Raw genomic sequence first — 20,094 nt, 5'->3', positions numbered from 1 at the left:
CTCAAGCCACCTCCTTATTTGAGAACCACTGAATGTAAAGAATTCACAGGTTCAGTTCCAAACTCAGACTCCAATCTGTTTGAGGACTGTGCTGTTTTATACCAGCTTCTCCTTTCTTTTCTACTGCTATGGCAAGGTTAAACATGGGGTAACGTTATAATGCTGGTGATTTTTTTTTTTAATAGGTAGAAAAGAAAAGAAGCAGGCTTGAGATTCTCACATAAATGGGGGTATTTGCCTACCACATTTCTAAATTAATAGGAGAAAAGGTTGCTTGGTTACCTGAAATAAGAGTCAAAAAAGGTTTCTAAGTACCAGCATAGGCATTTCAGGGCCTCAAAGCAAAAATCTATTTGTCTTTCCACAGGTATATGTATTAAAAATTAAAAGCAGGCTGGGCTGGGTGCAGTGGCTCATGCCTGTAATCCCAGCACTTCGGGAGGTTAAGGTGGGCGGATCACGAGGTCATGAGATCCAGACCATCCTGGCTAACACGGTGAAACCCTGTCTCTACTAAAAACACAAAAAAATTTAGCCGGGTGTGGTGGCAAGCACCTGTAGTCCCAGCTACTCGGGAGGCTGAAGCAGGAGAATAGTGTGAACCCAGGAAGCGGAGCTTGCAGCGAGCTGAGATTGTGCCACTGCACTCCAGCCTGGGCGACAGAGCAAGATTCCATCTCAAAAAATAAAAAAATAAAAAATAAAAAAATAAAAGCAGGGTGGTCCTCAGCAGGATATGTGATACTCAACAGCAGACAATATCCATAAACAAGATAGGTGACATTTGTAAAAATTAATGAAGCATTAGGTCCAGGTGAAGAGGAGAAAAGGACTTTTTGAATTGAATAATACAATGCTGAGAAATCACTGAGAGAAAAGGAAAACAAGGCTTTGGAATCCAATCAATTTGCATTTGAATCTTAACCTCCATCTGCTTTACTTTTGTCTTGGGTAAGAAGTATAATCCTTCTGAGCCCAGAATAAAGAAAAGAAATAATTTCATTTGGCCCTGCACTGCTTGAGGAAAGGGACAAAATCTTTTAAACATTTATATTTCTAGTACCTGGAAAAATAGATAAATGTCTATAATGACTTTTAAATATAAAAATATCAAGATTCCTTCCTTAAGATGTATACAAATTATTTAATATATTTTTACGTTTATTTTTTTCATAGGTATTACTGACTAGGATTGTTTTATATTTATAAGATCTCTTGTTTCTCCAATAATTCAGCTCCATATTGAGATTATTTACAGTGTTCATGAGTGACCTGGGACTGACCAGGAATGGTAATGAACAGTTTTCATTTATTTTGGGGTTCTTTTTCAAAAGTAAAAAACAAGGCACTTGAAAAATAAAACTTTATACAAAAAGATTTAGACTTTTCCTGAACCCTAGTTCTTACATATATGAATAATCTTAAAGTCTGAATCCTCTTATTCAGGTCTAACAATACTAACGCCATTCTGTGTCAAGGGAGATGTTGACAGCACATTGCAGCCCTCCCCCAGGGAGCAGTAGGTACTGGCCTTAAGAAATGGGTGGGGGGATCCTGGTACAGATTGTGCTGACTTCTAATTAAGGGTGGCGGTTGGTCTTGGTGCTTGTATCTTTAGGAGCTTATCACTTTATTTCTATAAATACCTAAAGCGTTGAGTAGTCAGAGATATTTATCTCATTACGTCAAAGGACAGTACCAGTGTCACACTGTTTATATATTGCTGATAAATGAGATGCTTTTTATCCCCCGTCTTTCATAGCCATCATCCTATCCTCCTCCAGTACATACATAATTTTCAATTCATCTCTCTTCCAACTTAAGTTAGGACATCTATTCTTTTCTAAAAAGTCTCTGGAGATGGTCCAGGATTGTATTCAGTAACTGAGAGAAAATTCCATAAAGAACATGTTTAGCCGGGCGCGGTGGCTCAAGCCTGTAATCCCAGCACTTTGGGAGGCCGAGACGGGCGGATCATGAGGTCAGGAGATCGAGACCATCCTGGATAACCCAGTGAAACCCCGTCTCTACTAAAAAATACAAAAAAAAAATTAGCCGGGCGAGGTGGCGGGCGCCTGTAGTCCCAGCTACGCGGGAGGCTGAGGCAGGAGAATGGCGTGAACCCGGGAGGCGGAGCTTGCAGTGAGCTGAGATCCGGCCACTGTACTCCAGCCTGGGCGACAGAGCCAGACTCCGTCTCAAAAAAAAAAAAAAACCAAAAAAAAAGAACATGTTTATAAAAATACTGCAGCATGTCACCTTACCGCAAAAAGAAAAAGAGAAACGTGAAATATTCTGTCAGCTACAAACACAGTATAATTTTTGTTTCACATGGTTGAAACAGGTAAGTTTGAAGAGTTTAGATGTCAAACTCTTTTTCTTTGATTTAACTTTTGGCATCGGATCCCATGAACAAATGGAAATTTGCTAATTAACGTGTGGTTTTTGGTGATTCACAATATAAACAAATGGGAGAATAAGTTTTAATTTTCCCAATAGCCAGGATATTATTACTTCTAAAAGAAATGTCACTTATAAAAAGCCCCATCATACCCTATATTTTATGTTGTGCAGAACTTTTCTTTATCTACATCATTTAGTTACATAATTTGTGGCAACAGACAGACGCATGAAACAATATTCAACATTTTAACTGATGGAAATACTCAGCATGCCAGAAAAATAAATCTTTATACAAAAGAGATATCCAAGGCCAGACATGGTGGCTCATGCCTGTAACTCCAGCACTTTGGGAAGCTGAGGCGGGAGGATCACGAGGTCAGGAGTTTGAGATCAGCCTGGCCAACATAGTGAAACTGTCTCTACTAAAAATACAAAAATTAGCCGGGCACAGTGGCATGTGCATGCCTGTAGTCCCAGCTACTCTGGAGGCTGAGGCAGGAGAATTGCTTGAACCCAGGAGGCGGAGGCTGCAGTAAGCCAAGACCACACCATTGCATTCCAACCTGGGCAACAGAGTGAGACTCTGTCTCAAAAAAACAAAAACAAAAACAAAGACAAAAGATATATCCAGTAAAATTCATATACAAACCCTAACAAATGACAAATTTAATTCATAAGTGACTAGCTTGAACACAACATTAAACATTTTAAGATAAGTAATGCTACCATCAGCATCAGCAATGGATTCAAATCCCTTACAATGTTGGCCAAGTCTTAATACACAGAGAAAGTAAAGTGAATGAATATAAGTGAGTTTTACTTTCTATAACACTCTCAATCCTGGATTGGAGCTTGAAAGCTAGAATTTCCAATATGTCTAATGTGCCATGTGTTCAGGACCATCTGAAATACATGATGTTCTAGTCCAGGCAAGTAACGCCCTAAGTAATATGTTCAGACTGATGGGATTCAGAACACACTACCCCAAAATATGGTGCCTTGGCATATTTAGTATTTTGAGCTGAAGAAATGTGACAAATAGCAAATGTAGGAAGGACTCTCTGATCCACCCCTGAAGTAGGCCATAAGACCCTAATATGAGAGGTGCGCTTCCTATACCTAGAGGAAAGGACCATGCTTATCTCTAAAAACGGAGGAACAGTAAGAGGAATCTGAATGAACAAGCCCTGCTTTTAGTTTACTACGCTTAGCTCATATCCCTTTGTTTTTGTTCCCTATCACATTTTCCCCATGATTTTCCACTCCTCATCAAACTTAGCATAAAAACACACAGGTTTACCCTTTCTTTGGGTCTTTGTTTTCTTTTGAAGGCTTTGGTGTCACAAAAAGCTTACATTAAATAAATCTGTATATTTTTCTCTTGTTAATCTGGTTTTTGTTACAAAGCCAAGGATGAGAACTTAGACTGGTAGAAGGAAAGGACCTTTTTCCTCCTCTACAAGATCTTGTTTTAATGTCATGAGAAAAAAACAAAATACATAAGTTCAGAAGTTCTCCAGCAAACTATAGCATCTGGAAAATTTACAATAACTGATGTGATCTTTTACACACTGACACATTCAAAATGAAGATAAACATATAGGATTTAGCACATATTAAAGGTAAGAGATTTAAATACTGATGATGGATAAGGCAGGAATGTTTTAAAATCATTTCCTTTGTTACACAGCGCTAATCTATTAAAATGCTATGACTACATATATGTTGTTTATTGCCTATACTTCAAATTCTTTTAGGAAACAACACTATAAAGAGAAAATGGAGATGGATGACGAAATCTTAAAATACCTTTATAGGAATAAAAACTTGTTGAAAATATTCAGAAAGCTACAAATCTTGTATGAGGACTATTAACTAAAACTACATGATTTATTTTGCAATCAACATCTAATTACTCTAGCAGAGAACACAATTAATTCATTCATGGAAGTCTAAAATTGGGTAATGCAAATAGTTGCCAAATTTCCTTACTGCTAATTTGGGCCACTAAGCATAAAACTCATCAGACTTGTTTAAAAGTGTTTTCTTTTGGGAGGAAATGTAGAGAACAGGAAGAAAAGACTAAAAGGAGCAAGAAGCTGGTAAAACTATTTAAAAGCGGGGGGTGGCTCATGCCTGTAATCCCAGCACTTTTGGAGGCCGAGGTGGGTGGATCACTTGAGGTCAGGAGTTCGAGACCGGCCTGGCCAGCACGGTGAAATCTTGTCTCTACCAAAAAACAAAAATTAGCCAGGCAGGGTGGCATGTACCTGTAGTCCCAGCTACTCAGGAGGCTGAGGTAGGAGAATTGCTTGAACCTGGGAGGCGGAGGTTGCAGTGATCTAAGATTATGTCACTGCACTCCAGCCTAGGCAACAGTGAGACCCTATCTCAAAATAAATAAATAAATAAATAAATAAATAAATAAATAAAATAAAAGAGGGGTCAACTATACCTGTAATAAATACTAGACTGCTCCAAAACGGGGCACAGAAAAAAAATCTAAAAAGCTTAAGTTAGTTTATCCTTCCTTGACACTTTTGCCTTTCAGTGTTTAAATATTTTGAAATAAACAAATTATTTTATATCTTGAGTTTTAGATTTGCAAAAGGCTGACATAATTTTTTAGTAGATATAAACAAAGGTCATATTATATCTATTATTTAGACTGATTTTCTAAATTGTAAGCAAAATTTTTTCCCATAAAGGAAGGAAGAATGCATTCAAAGAAGATGAAACTATTGAATAGTCAGAAAAATAAGGCAACAGTGAGCAAACATTGTTCAAATAGCTACTATGCAGATTACCAAATTAAATCTTATAATGTAAAAGGAACAATACTAATTTTTATTTAAGATTATCACTTTGCTCTTTCATGCAGCAATTACTCTCCAATATTTTCCTTACACAGCTGACCTGAAGGATGTCAGGGAGCTGTAGAGGATGCACAAAAGGCTGAATTACACAAGAGTTAAGGCTGGGCGTGGTGGCTCATGCCTATAATCCCAGCACTTTGGGAGGCCTAGGCAGGCAGATCACCTGAGGTCAGGAGTTTGAGGCCAGCCTGGCCAACATGGCGAAATCCCCGCCTCTACTAAAAATACAAAAAAATTAGCCAGGCGTGATGGCGGGTATCTGTAATGCCAGCTACTCAGGAGGCTGAGGCAGGAGAATCGCTTAAACCCGGGAGGCGGAGGTTGCAGTGAGCTGAAATTACACCAGTGCACTCCAGCCTGGATGACAAGAGCAAAACTCCATCTCCAAAAAGAAAAAGAAGGAAAAAAAAAAAGGAGTTAGGGATGGAAGGATCAGAAACAAAATCTACTATCTTCATTTAGACCTCTATTCCCAAAGAAATAATATTAGAAGTTATCAATCTAGTGATTCACTTATAATATTTAACCTCAGCCATTTCTGTAATCTTTATGAGTTGAATTAAAAGGTCTAAAGGTCTGATCTGTTTTAAGAACTGATAATCTACGGTGCATAGTATTACCTTATCAGTGGGAGACAGAATTGTAGAAAACAAATACTCTCTTCTCAGCCCTAACCCACCTTTCATGAATAAAGTTCTATAAAAATGATGCATATTTATGAAAGAATGGGGCAGGAAATGAATTTACTTTTTAAATCTGTCTGCCTTCACAAACCAAGATTCTGCACACAAGATGAAATTCTACAGGGGAGAATGGAATTTTTTCTGTCTTTAACATTTGGACACAATTTTGAAAAGCAGGAAATGAAACAATAAACTATGATACATATACTACGAAGTAAGGTAATGAATCTTAACTCACCATTTTTTAGGTTTTGTTAATGGTTTGTATTTGCTGTATTTTACACGCCACTCAAGAACTTCTTTACAGCGCTGACATACTCCATCATGAAGTTTTGCATTAATTTTCTTAAAAACAAACAGAACGACAAACTGAGAATTTCACGCGTGAGCCAGCATTGCAAATCCCACAAAAGAATATATGAGATGTTAAGTTTTAAAATATAACTGAACCTTAATCTGCATAACAATTTATGATATATTATGTATTTTTATGTATATTACTCAATTTGTTATTATTATTTTTTTTTACAAAGGCAATGGTTTTTTTTTTTTTTTTTTTTTTTTTTTTTGAGACAGTCTCACTCTGTCGCCCAGGCTGGAATGCAGTGGCACAATTTTGGCTCACTGCAACCTCCACCTCCCGGGGCTCAAGCGATTCTCCTGCCTCAGCCTCCTGAATAGCTAGGATTACAGGCACGCGCCACCATGCCCAGCTAATTTTTTGTATTTTGGTAGAGACAGACTTTCACTATGTTGCCCAGGGTGGTTTTGAACTCCTGAGCTCAAATGATACACCCGCCTAGGCCTCACAAAGTGCTCATATTACAGGTGTGAGTCACTGGGCCCAGCCCTCATCTAGAAAATTTTTAACCTTCCCATTGATTCTGATGTATACATATGTCAAAACTCAAACTGCACAGTTAAGATATATGTATTACATAGTATGTAAGTTATATTCAATAAAAACATAATAATAAAAAAGAAAAGCTTGCTCATATTTGAAGACTACCATTTCAACAATTCAAATCCTCCCAGTGAGTTGGAATTAAACTGAGAAATTGGGCTGTCCTGAATTGACAGTTTGTTGATTTGAGGAAGGGGTGCCAGGGAGAAGCGGCTGGAAGCAAAAAGGCATTTCATTTTTCAGTTTTATCCTTTTGAATTCTCATGTTAGAAAAGTTTTAGAAAAGCTCCCCCTACTAACTTGGTTTCTTCAAACTTAAAAAATATTTATTCATATGTGAATATCTGTGGTAGAGAAAGGGCTTTATAAGTTAAAGTTTTTTTATTATAATTTTCTTTTCAAAATGTGTTGGGAAAGAAGGAAGATAGGAAAAATTTAAATGTGTCATGTATTTTCTCTAATAGTTTTATATTTTGTAACATACTCATTTGATTCAGGACACAGACTATATATTTTCACTGAGTACTCTGAGAATTCTCTTGTTTGCTTTGGCTATGGAAGCTTGGTCTTTGCCTATTGTTGGAATAATGAACAGAAGACATTTAAAATTTTCTTTGCTTCTTTTGTTTTCTTTTTAAATTTCTCAGGGGAAGAAAGAAATGCATCACAAGTATGCAGATTCTTTGGGAGGCTATTAGATATTAAGTTAAAAGCACAATGTTTAGATCAGATCATCTGAAAGAAACAATTTTTGAATAGCGCTTGATATTCTTGAAAGTTCTAAACAAGCAGATAAAATATTTGAAAAAACATTTCTTCAATGAGAAAATATTTCAGGAATATTGTGAAAAACCATAAATTAAGCTGTGAATATATTTCATTTTATTTAATTTTTCTCTTTCTTCAAGGAATCTTCACCATCAGGAAGTGTGAATATATTATTTAACTTTGTCATGAGAAATACATTCTGTTACTTACGAATTGTGTATAGGTGCATTCTTTCCTCCTGGACATAGATGGAGAGTCCCAGTTCCGCATGCTACTATATTCCCTCCTTACTCTGGGCCCCTAACTGTTGCCAGAAAGAAGGGAATCTGTACCTACACACCAAACTCTTCATCCTCTCAACCTTTGTACTTACTAATAGTTATCATGGACAAAGCTAGCTAAGAAACACAGAATCAAAGTTTACATGCATCATTTGTCTACTCTGTTGTCCAGAACATCTTACTAAGCATTACTTATATTTCCTTAAGTGATTGACTTTGAACTATGACTTCAATATGAATGTGATATTATACTTCCTAATTGGAATATCCTTAGAACACAGAACATTTCATTACCTGCAATTTTATTACATATAACACATTCTGCTTGTTAACTAGGAAGCATTCTTTGGTTCCTTGTTTGTTTCTGTATCCAATTTCTGACCAGTTCATCTTGATTTACAAAGCTGTGCACAGTTTGGAAACTGGTTTCTTTAGGGTGGATCAACAGTAGAACAAAACAAGTCTTTGTGGGAACTTGTCCTGTGAGTGATGTGTGAAGCAGTATAAACAGATATGCTGTGCAGGGTTCACATGACTAACAGGCACTACTATCAAATTAAACTTGATTTTTATGTGTTAAGAAATTAATGAGAGTAAGAATGAGAAACAATAGTATTTTTCACTTAAAAATAGGCACAGAAGAAAGAAAAGTGTATACCTGTTTTACCATACTTTGCCAAAATAGAAGTGAATTCCAGAGATGTGAGCAAAGAAAGTTAATCCTAGTTTTAGGAATCCTTCTGCCTGGGGGAAAAGAAATGACAATCTTACCTTATTCACCTTTATATTTACAATTAACCCTATTTTGGCAATTACTTTTAGTATATTCCTCGTGGTAGAAGATCATAGGTAATTAAGGTTAAAATTGAAGTCTGCCCAAATATAAAATCAAAAGTTTTTTTTTTTTTTGTTTTGTTTTTTTTTTTTTTTTTGAGACAGAGTCTCGCTCTGTCGCCCAGGCTGGAGTGCAGTGGCACGATCTCGGCTCACTGCAAGCTCCGCCTCCTGGGTTTACGCCATTCTCCTGCCTCAGCCTCCTGAGTAGCTGGGACTACAGGCGCCCGCCACCGCGCCCGGCTAATTTTTTGTATTTTTAGTAGAGACGGGGTTTCACCGTGGTCTCGATCTCCTGACCTTGTGATCCGCCCGCCTCGGCCTCCCAAAGTGCTGGGATTACAGGCGTGAGCCACCGCGCCCGGCAAAATCAAAAGTTTTATAAATACAAAAGCTTATAAAGGTCATTTAGTTCGTTCAACAAGCTACTTTTCAGATTTTTGAAGAAAAAAAAAATCTTCAGTGGAAGAGTCCACTGAACTTAGGAAACAGTGAAAGAAGAAACCCTTACTTATCAAATGAATACTTTTCAAAGTTAGAATAAACTTAAGGAACATCAAAAAGCATGCCTACTTAATACATACATAATGTCTTAAAAACGTGTTAGCCATCATTCCTACATCTTTTTTTTTTTTTTTTGAGACAGAGTCTTGCTCTGTTGCCCAGACTGGTGTACAGTGGGGCGATCTCAGCTCACTGCAACCTCCGCCTCCTGGGTTCAAGCAATCCTCTTGTCTCAGCCTCCTGAGCAGCTAGGATTACAGGCGTGCACCAGCATGCCAGCTAATTTTTGTATTTTTAGTAGAGATGGGGTTTTGCCATTTAGCCAGGCTGGTCTCAAACTTCTGGCCTCAACTGATCGCTTTCCTTGGCCTCCCAAAGTGCTGGGATTATAGGCGTGAGCCACTGCACCTGCCCCATACAACATATATTTTAGAGTAAGCATTGTTACTGCTGCTTTAAGCATCCTATTTGTTGTCAAACAATACATCTTTAACACAGTAATGCCATACAGAAATTGGGTGAGAAAGGGCCGGGTGCGTTGGCTCACACGTGTAATCCCAGCACTTTGGGAAGCCAAGGCAGGCAGATCACCTGAGGTCGGGAGTTCAAGAGCAGCCTGACCAACACGGAGAAACCCTGTCTCTACTAAAAATACAAAATTAGCTGGGGTGGTGGCGCATGGCTGTAATCCCATCTACTTGGGAGGCTGAGGCAGGAGAATCTTTTGAACCTGGGATTTGGATGTTGCAGTGAACTGAGATCGTGCCATTGCACTTCAGCCTGGGCAATAAGAGCGAAACTCTCTCTCAAAAAAAAAAGAAGAAAAAAAAAAGAAGCTGGGTGAGAAAGGACTTCAACTCCTAAGAAGGTAGCAGGAGCAAATTGTAAATATTATATCTGTACCAATATGCTGATGCTGAAAAATATTTTATAAAATATAAAGTATCATTTAACAGAAGGAAGGTACTATGGTAGGTGAAAAGAAATTTGAATACCATTCAAAAGCAACTAAAATAATTTTTCCTTAGGATTTTTTTTGTACATAATTCTTTCAGAATTTCCAAAGGTAAAACAAAAGCTTATTTATTCCTTTTAATTGAAAACAAAAAAACAAAAACATAATTTAAAAAATGAAATTCTCAAAGAAAAATTCCAATGCCAAATCCAATGCTAAAAATCTATTTCCATAAACTGGCTTTGTTCTTTTCCCTGCAGTATTCTTCCCCTAAAATAAGGTATTTTATGCTACTACTGCTACACTGTTACTCCAGAAATAGAAACTTTTATATCTTATTTAATCATATTTAAAAGTATGTGCTTTGAAATTTGCTAGAAACAGTTCCTTATTCTAAATTTGGCTAGAGGATAAAAGATCCCTGGATTTGGGGGCAAGAACTCACGTGACTAATAACAATAACGTAAAAATCTGACTTTTAGGCTGTGAGTTTCTTTCTTTCTTTCTTTTTTTTGAGTTGGAGTCTCACTCTGTTGCCCAGGTTGGAGTGCAGTGGCATGATCTTGGCTCACTGCAACCTCTGTCTCCTGGGTTCAAGTGATTCTCCTACCTGAGCCTCCTAGTAGCTAGGATAACAGGCACACATCACCACGCCCAGCTAATTTTTGTATTTTTAGTAGAGACAGGGTTTCCCCATGTTGGCCAGGCTGGTCTTGAACTTCTGACCTCAAGTGATCTGCCCACCTTCCCACCTTGGTCTCCCAAAGTACTTGGATTACAGGTGTGAGCCACAGCACCTGGCTTTAGGCTGTGAGTTTCAAATCATAAACTACATTATTTAAATTCCTTTAAATATGGCTAGAACATTGTTGGATATAAAGTATCTTATAAAACACAACCAAAAAATAGATGAGGGAATCAGAATGAGAGAAAAGTAAGGGTAGAAGGGAAATTACAAAGCAGTCAGGAGTGCAGCTGGAAGTGCACTCGTTAGAGATGGGCCACAAATGAAGTCTGAGCTTTCTAGCACCCAGTAAAACATAACTCATTGTCTGTAACATGCCAAAAATCCAGTTTCTCAGAAGCAGCACAACTATTCTTGTTACTGAAATGCAAAGTTTAATCTTTCCTACACCATGTGATACAGTAAGCGACGCTCTCAAAAACGTCCTTACAACACAAAGCATTTCACAGAACTGTTTTCTATCCTGGTTCTCAATGTAGGCCAGTGTTATAATGCCGAAACAGAGTGCAATAAAGTTATTCTTAGGTGGACAATGTAGGTACAGATCCCTGACAGTCATAGGATCTACAGGAATGCACTGTATATCATAAGGCCATCTTCAATAAACACTATTTCTCTCAACTTAGCTCTAAAAGCAATCCCTTCTATTATGAGAAATATCAAACTTGCAGAAAACAGTGAAAACAATAATACTAATGCATACCATATACACACTCCAGAGACAACTATTAACATACTACCTTTTTGCTTTTTGTGTGTATGGGTACAGGTAAAATAACTTATGGACATCAAGACACTTCACTCTTAATACTCATCATATCCTAGCAATAAAGACTTTCTTGCACTTAACCACAATACTGTTACCACACCTAAGAAAAATGAAAAATAACTCCTTAATGTCACTGAATGTAGTCAGTCTATATTGAAATTTCAACTGCTCCAAAACAGCTTTCAGAGCTGTTTTTTCCTCGCCAAATCAGGATCAATCAGTATTCAAGTACTGTTTATCTGTTATCTCTCTTTTCAGCTATTTATGTTTTATCCCCTATTACATGAATAGTTTTGAAAGTAACAAGCAAGTCATTTTAGAGAATATCCTACACTCTGAATTTGTCCATTTTCTCATGCTGTAATTTAACTCATTGTTTTATTTCCTATAAAGTAGAAGTTAGGTTTACAGACTTAATTACATCCAGTTTAAATATTTTTTGGATCAGAATAATTCATAGGTGATGCTGCTACTGTTGTGTACTTCGTATTACTCCAAGTCAGGAGGCACATACTGTACAGTTCTCGCCTTGTCAGCAATGCTGAATTTGATAACTTGCTTAAGGTGGTGACCTAGATCTCTTCAAATTATAACAACTACAATAATCTATGGAGGCCATGTTAATGTACTGTACCACAGTAACACTTTCCCTCATGGTTTTAGCATCCACTCATGATCTTTGCCTGAATCATCCATTTTACTAACCGATGAAGAATGCTAACTCGAATTCTATTCTTTCTATATTAATTTTTTTAAAAAGATTGTCATCTTAAATCAGTTTTGAGAAGTACATACATACCAAAAAATTCACCCATTTTAAGTATACAGTTCTAATGAATCTGACAACCAAACTTCCAATACTTCCATCACTCCAAAAAGTTATCTAATTCCCCTTGGTTGTCAATCCCTTCTCCTACCTCCCAGGTAATAATGATTTCAAATCTGCTCCTACAGTTTTGCCTTTTCCAGCATGTCATGTAAATGAAATGGTTAAGTATATAGCCATTCGAGGAGCTCATTCCTTTTTATTGGTGAATAGTATTCCATTGTATAAATTACCATAATGTTTATTCAATTCACCAATTAAAGGACAGTTGGAGTTGTTTCTAGTTTGGAGTGCTAATAAATATTTGCATAGAAGTTTTGTGTGGACATATTATTTATCTTGGGTTAATTACTTGGAATGATATAGTTGGGTTGTATAATGGAATGCTTAATTTTATGAGAAACTATTAGTTTTTCAATGTTGCTGTGCCATTTTGCATTTACACCAGTAATATATGAAAATAGTTTTTCTATATTATTTCCTGGACTTGAAATTTTATTTTTTACTTTAGTCATTCGAATAGGTATGTAGTGTTATCATTATGATTTCAATTTCCATTTCTCTAATAACTAATAATGTTGAACATCTTTTGATGTGTTTACTTGCCGTCGTGGGTTGTTTGCTTGTTTCTCAAAATTAAACACAAGAGAAGAAAGTCATACAATAATAAGAAAATCACACATAAGAAAATCATACAATAATATAGTATTGTATATATATTATTTTTTACTAGACTTTATTACTTTTATAGATGAAAAATACCTCTACAGATCAATTTTATAGAGTTAAAACAATATGAATCTTTACATATAAATATTCAAAATATAGAAATTTTATAAAAATACAGATAAAGAATAAAGACAAGTCCTATCACTCAGAGATTCTATACTTTGCAGCACTTCAAGTATACATTTACATAAGTTCACATTTGGTCCACATGTGCTGTTTTATAACTTATTATTCATTTTTCCATAATATATATACTTTCAAAGTATGTCTTTATTGGCTGTACTATAGTCTCTCAGAGTAATACTATAATTTACTTAACCTATTATCTATTATTTGACAGTTTAAATGTTTCCAATTTCTGAATATATGTATTTTAAATATATTGGGCTATAAATATCAGAAAACTTCTAATAAACATGTAAATTATCATCCCATTATATTTATACATAACAAGTTCTGGTCCCATATCAACAACATTGTAAGAAAATAACAGCAATTTTATTAGATGCAAAATCTCATAGTAAAAAATAAATGTCCCTTTCTTTGGTCAAGTGCGTACTACTCCTTTATTAAGTTTCTCTAAAAAGAGTTTACATGTACGGATAAGAATAAGAGAAAAAAATAGTTCATGTTCTTGTTTTAATTGCCAATGTACCAATACAGAAATCATTACAAAATGATTTTATTTTGTAAACATTGTTGCTATTATAACAAAGTATACAACAAGTCTCAAATTTGTGTATTACTCAACTCAACTGACTTGTGTTTTTAAAAAATGACCAAACTTAGAATGAGTACACATAATTATTTGGATAGTGAGGCAAATGTTTCCTACTACTTTCTGTAAAAACTTGCTTTGCTTTTTTATCCTGGCAGTTAAGATTTTTTCAAAGAATAGAAGACATTGATGGTTTCCTTTTTGAAAAAGGAATTAAAATTCTTGCTATAATCAACTTACTACACTTCCAATAGACAGAACACCCCTACTATATGAAAACTTTCAAACCTATAAGCCCTTTTAAAATGTGATATGAAGTAATAATTTGAATGTGTACTATCCTCAAAAATACCTTATTTGGACAAGTTACTGAGCATTACTATTTTTATGTATTTTATTATTTCACAAAATGAGCTAGTCATACAAATAGCCCAGAAATACTTTTGAAATGAGTTCTGGTAGTAAAATTGGTTTTATTGTCACTTAAGGAAAAATATAAAATCAAAGTTATTACTAGCTTACTTCTTTTTCTTCTTTTTAGGAAATTACATTTGTTCCACATAACTAATTAGAGAGTAATCAACATTTATAAGAATTCTTCACAAAAACTTAAGTCCAAGTTGAGCAAATTTATTACCCTAAAAATCCTGATATGCATACATATGTCAATATTTCAGTAACTAATATTTGATTTTTTATCTATAAAAATGTAATTAAAAGATATCTAAAATATAGGTGATATAGATCTGCACTGTGAGCTAAAATAATATTCTCTGAAGTTTAGTCCATCTTGCTCCCATTCACTCTAAAATCATCACAAGTTTTTAAAACACCAATAACAAACTGAGAAGTGAAAGTATATACTAGAAATACTCAAAATGATCCTCTTGTTCAATATACTCACAATTATCTTTTTCTAGTCAAGAAATAATATTTATTTCCCTTGTCCCATTTTCCTTGTTACTGCTAGAATCTTTAACAAATGACATCTACAAAAATGAACAATCACATTTTTATCCAAAGACTGAATATAAAATGAGTTCTGATCATCCCAAACAGAGAACTATTCTTTCAATAAGTGGGTAAAGCTATTGTCAGTTGCAATTATGCAGACAGGGTCTGTGTACAAACTAACCACTGATTTATTTCAGCAACCAAGCAAACTACCTAGATTTTCACTGACAAACCTAATGCATACACAAAGTGGAGCCACACCTACCTACAGGCCGAAACATGCTGTGGCAGTACCTTTTTCTGGCAGTTGAGAAAACCTATTTAAGCAACTTTATTTTCCCAAGTATATTTTTCTCACTTACTTTTAAGGAAATTAAAATAGGTTGGCATTGTATTTTAACAAATAAATATTTGCGAAGCATTCTAACAAACACTGCACTGATAAATCTATCACAACTTTGAAAGTTTCAACAGGCCGGGTAAGGTGGCTCAGGGCTATAATCCCAACACTTTGGGAAGCTGAGATGGGAGGATCACTTGAGTCCAGGAGTTTGAGACCAGCCTGGGCAACACAGGGAGATCCTATTTCTACAAAAAAATGAAAATTAGCCAGGCAAGGTGGTGCACACCTGTGGTCCCAGCTACTCTGGAAGCTGAGGTGGGAGGATTGCTTGAGCCAGGGAGGTCAAGGCTGCAGTAAACTGTGATCATACCACTGGTGACAGAGTAAGACACTGTCTCAAAAAAAGAAAAAAAAAAAGAAAAAAAAAAAGCTTGAACAAAGACTCCAGTATGAAGATTTTTAATTTTCTCCATTCCATTCCAATTCAGGAAGGTGTGTTATGAACATTAGAAAATATTTTTAAGAAAGGACCTACAGTGCAATGTTTTTAAATTATCTTTGACCTATCTTCATTATTAACTATGAGATGCTCGTAGTAAATAATAACCCAAGAAAAACTCATGTAAATGGAAACAAATAGCTATATTGTTGCAGCAGTAATATGGGAAGCACACCTTTCCTTCCTCAAAATTTTGAATGCCAATGGTTTTATCCAGAAATAATATGTCTTTCCTGAAAAAAAGACTCTCTCTACAAGTAGAGTAGTACTTTCAATCCCATTTGCTCCTCAAGATCTTGCCAATACAACTCCTTCTTTTAGTCATCAACTTTCTCTCTCACCCCTGTTCAGTCCCTTCTTTTCACACTATTTTCTCCAGGTCAACTGAATGCGTAACTACAGCCTCAGCAATGAGCTCAACGAAGACTACATCCACAACTATGTCCCTAGTGCTAACTCATGTCTCTCTGGAAGTTCTGATGTCTCAGATTGCAGGCAAGATACCCATTTTTCTCCTCACAGAGATCCTTGAGACACCTCAAATTCAAAGACTAAACGGCAATCACTCAATTAGCAATACAATCTGTTCCTCTTGTGTACCAAACCTCATCTTTAAAAATCTTTAGATAAAAAAAAAAAAATCTTAGGTCACTTTTTTTACTTCTTCCTCTCCTTTCACCTTTGTATCTCTTTACTTCCTTATATAATCTGTATTACTGAAGTGGCCTCTCACACAGAAGATGGGTTACAGAGTAAAGATGGAGCGAGTGAGACCAAACAGCCAAGAGTTATTTTGCTTCCATGTTTTTCCACTGGTAAATACACATAGCATAAAATTCACCAACTGAACGATTTTTATGTGTATAGTTCAGTGGTATTAAAAACATTCATATTGTACAACCATCACCACCATCCATGTCTAGAATTCTTTTCATCTTCCAAATCTGAAAGTCATAACTCTCATTTTCCCTTCTTCCTAGCCCCTGGCAACAATCATGTCATTTTCTGTCTCTATAATTTTATCACTTTAAGTATCTCATGTAAGTGGAATTATAGAGTATTTGTCTTTTTTGGGGGGAGGGGGCAGGGTCTCACTGTGTTGTCCTGGCTGATCTCAAACTGCTGGCCTCAAGTGATCTTCTTGTCTCAGTATCCCAAAGTATAGGATTATAGGTGTGAGCCACTGCGCCTGGCTAACATTTTCTTTTTGCGACTGGCTTATTTCACTTAGTATAATGTCCTTGATGCTGTAGAATATGTCAGAATTTCCTTTCTTTTTAAGGCTAATATTACATTGTATCTATATAACATATTTTGCTTATCTACTCTTCCCTAGATGGATACTTCAGTTGTTTCTAGGTTTTAGTTATTGTAAATAATGCTGCTATGAACATGGATGTACAAATATCTCTAAAACCCTGCTTTCAATTCTTTTGGGCATATAGCGAGAAGCGAAATTGTAGGATCATATAATGATTTTGTTTTTAAGTTTTTGAGGAGCCACCATGCTGTTATCCAGAGCAGCTGTACCATTTCATATTCCCATGAAGATTAACAAACAAAGGTTCAAATTTTGCAACAGCCTCACAACATGTTAATTTCTGTTTGTTTGTTTTTAAATAATAGTCATCCTAATGAGTATGCAGTGGTATCTTGTAGTTTTCATCTGTAGTTCCCCAGTGATTAGTGACAAGCATGCTTTTGTGTGCTTATTGACCATTCGTATATCTTTGGAGAAATGTCTACTTAGGTCCTCTGCCCATTTTTGAATTGGGTTGTTTCTTTTGTTGTTGAGTAATAGTTATAGCATTATATATTCTGGCTTTTCTTTTTTTTTTCCTGAGACAGGGTCTTGCTCTGTTGCCCAGGCTGGAGTGCAATGGCACCATCTTGGCTCACTGCATACTCTGCCTCCCAGGCTCAAGCAATCCTCCTACCTCAGTCTCCTGGGTAGCTGGGACTACAGGCACACGGCACCACACTTGGCTAACTTTTGTATTTTTTAGTAGAGACAGGGTTTTGTTGCATTGCCCAGGTTGGTCTCAAACTCCTTGGCTCAAGTGATCCACCTGCCTCGGCCTCCCAAAGTGCTGGGATTACAGATGTGAGCCACCATCCTCGACCATATATTCTGGCTATTAATCCCTTATCAGATATATGGTTTGCACACATTTTCTCCCACTCTATGAGTTGCCTTTCTACTTGGTTGGTGTCTTTTGATGGAAAAACATGTTTAAATTTTCAGCAAAGCCAAATACTGACAGCAGAAAGAGAAAGTGAGGCATTTATTGCAAGGTGCCAATCAAAGAGAACTGGGCAGCTCGTGCCTGAATTCCCAGATGGCTTACAGGTAAGGGTTTTTTTGTTTGTTTTGAGACAGTGTTTGTTTTGTTTATTTGTTTTGAGACAATGTCATGCTCTATTGCCCAGGCTAGAGTGCAGTTCAAGTGATTCTCATGCCTCAGCCTCCCAAGCAGCTGGGATTACAGGTGCCTGCCACAACACCCGTCTAATTTTTGTATTTTTAGTAGAGACAAGCTTTCATCACGTTGGCCAGGCTGTTCTCAAACTCCTGACCTCAGGTGATCTGCCCACCTTTGCCCCTCAAAGTGCTGGGATTACAGGCATGAGCCACCGTGCCCAGTCCAGGTAATGGTTTTTAAAGGCGGGTGACAAGCAAAGTCATAAATCAATACATGGAGACTATACATTGGCTTGACCTAAAAAGGAGGGACATCTTGAAGTGGGAGCACACAGGTCATAGGTGGATTCAAATATTTTCTGGTTGGTGATTGGTTAAGGAGGTGAAACTTTGTCTAAAAATTTGGGATCAGAAAAAAAAAAGTCAGCTCTGGCTTATGGGCATGACCTTCTTCTGAAGGTTCCTCAGAAAGAAAATTAGAACAACCAATAGCAGTTAGAGTTTAGTTCTCAGTTCCCCCTTATCTGAGGTCTATGCGCCAGCACATCCATCTAGTGTGAGTCCAAGTTTCTGAAAAGCAACTCAAAGACGTATGTTATGATGTTATTGTTAGTTTCTACAGGGGACAAAATATCTCCTGAATATAACTTCCTTGGCTATGTGTTAAGTTACTATTACACGTAACATGGCCCCAAAGCCCAAGGGCAGTCTAGCGATTCAGATATGCCAAAGAGAAGCTGTGGAGTGGTTCCTTTAAGTGAAAAGGTGAAAGTTCTCAACTTAGAAAAAACAAATTTTGTATGAGGTTGCTAAGATCCATGGTAAGAATAAATCTATCTGTAAAATTGTGAAGCAGGAAAAAGCTGGAACATTTCCTCCTGCAGATAATGGGGGGTTATTGTAAATGATGAGTCACTTCTCTCTTGCTGCCTTCAAAATTCTTTGTCTTTGGTTTTTAACAGTTTGATTATAATGTATCTCAATGTGGGTCTCTAAATTCACCTAACTTGGAGTTCTTTGAGCTTCTTGGATGTTTATATTCACGTTTTTCATCAAGTTTGGGAAGTTTTCAGGCATTATTTCTTCAAATATTCTGCCACTTTCTCTCTTCTTCTCCTGGAATCCCCACGATATGTAAGTTGCTCCACTTAACGGTATCCCACAGATTCTTTAGACTCTGTTCACTTTTTTCCAATCTTCTCTTTTATGTTTCTCATACTTGACAATTTCCATTGTCCTATCTTCAAGTATACGAATACTTTCTTCTGCCTGCTGAAAAGTGCCTCTGAATCCCTCTAGTAAATGTTTCACTTTAGTTACTCTACTTTCAGCTCCGGAATTTCTTTTTGGTTTCTTTTTAGGATTTTTCTTTATTGATATTTATATTTTATTCATATATCATTTTCTTGACTCCACATCTTTCTTTACTTCTTTAAGTATCTTTTGGACAGCTGTTTCAAAGTCTTTAATAGATCCACCATCAGTTCTTTTTCAGGGGCGGTTTCTGTTGATTTACTTTTTTCCTTTGAATGAGCCATATTTTCCGTTTCTTTTATGCCTTATGATTTTTTTTCTTGAAAACCGAATATTTGAATCAAATAACATAGTAACTCTGGACGTTAGATTCTCTCCTTTCCCCAGGGTTTGCTTTTTTTGTTTGTTTTGTTTTTTATTATTGTAGACTGTCTCATAAAGATGGAATGATCTAGATTCAATAAATGGTTACACACAAAATGCCTAGTACAGAGCTGAGGCAAAGTCATGACTCTGTAGAAGAGCAACTATTAAGCCAGTTCTCAATCTGTAGTGTCTATAAGGCCCTACTGAAGAGTATATCAAAAATCAGATTTCTAGGCCCTACATTCTGAGACTGTGGTTTTG

At 36.3% G+C, this 20,094-nt stretch overlaps 1 protein-coding gene across 4 annotated transcripts in view; it reads right to left on the bottom strand.

The window, feature by feature from the left end:
* The window catches only part of C15H9orf85 (chromosome 15 C9orf85 homolog), a 64,642-nt gene that overhangs the window by 24,656 nt on the left and 19,892 nt on the right, over positions 1-20,094 (bottom strand). For 2 of the 4 annotated variants that reach the window (NM_001261161.1, XM_077965120.1), the window contains 1 exon segment: positions 6,201-6,307. In NM_001261161.1, the coding sequence (NP_001248090.1) occupies positions 6,201-6,307 (107 nt within the window). 4 annotated transcript variants of the gene reach the window in all.

The sequence above is a fragment of the Macaca mulatta genome, chromosome 15 (genome assembly GCF_049350105.2).
Source record: "Macaca mulatta isolate MMU2019108-1 chromosome 15, T2T-MMU8v2.0, whole genome shotgun sequence".
In the NCBI taxonomy this organism is placed as follows: Eukaryota; Metazoa; Chordata; class Mammalia; order Primates; family Cercopithecidae; genus Macaca; species Macaca mulatta.
Note: the sequence above shows the minus strand (reverse complement) of the source record. Positions and strands in the feature narration are given on the sequence as shown.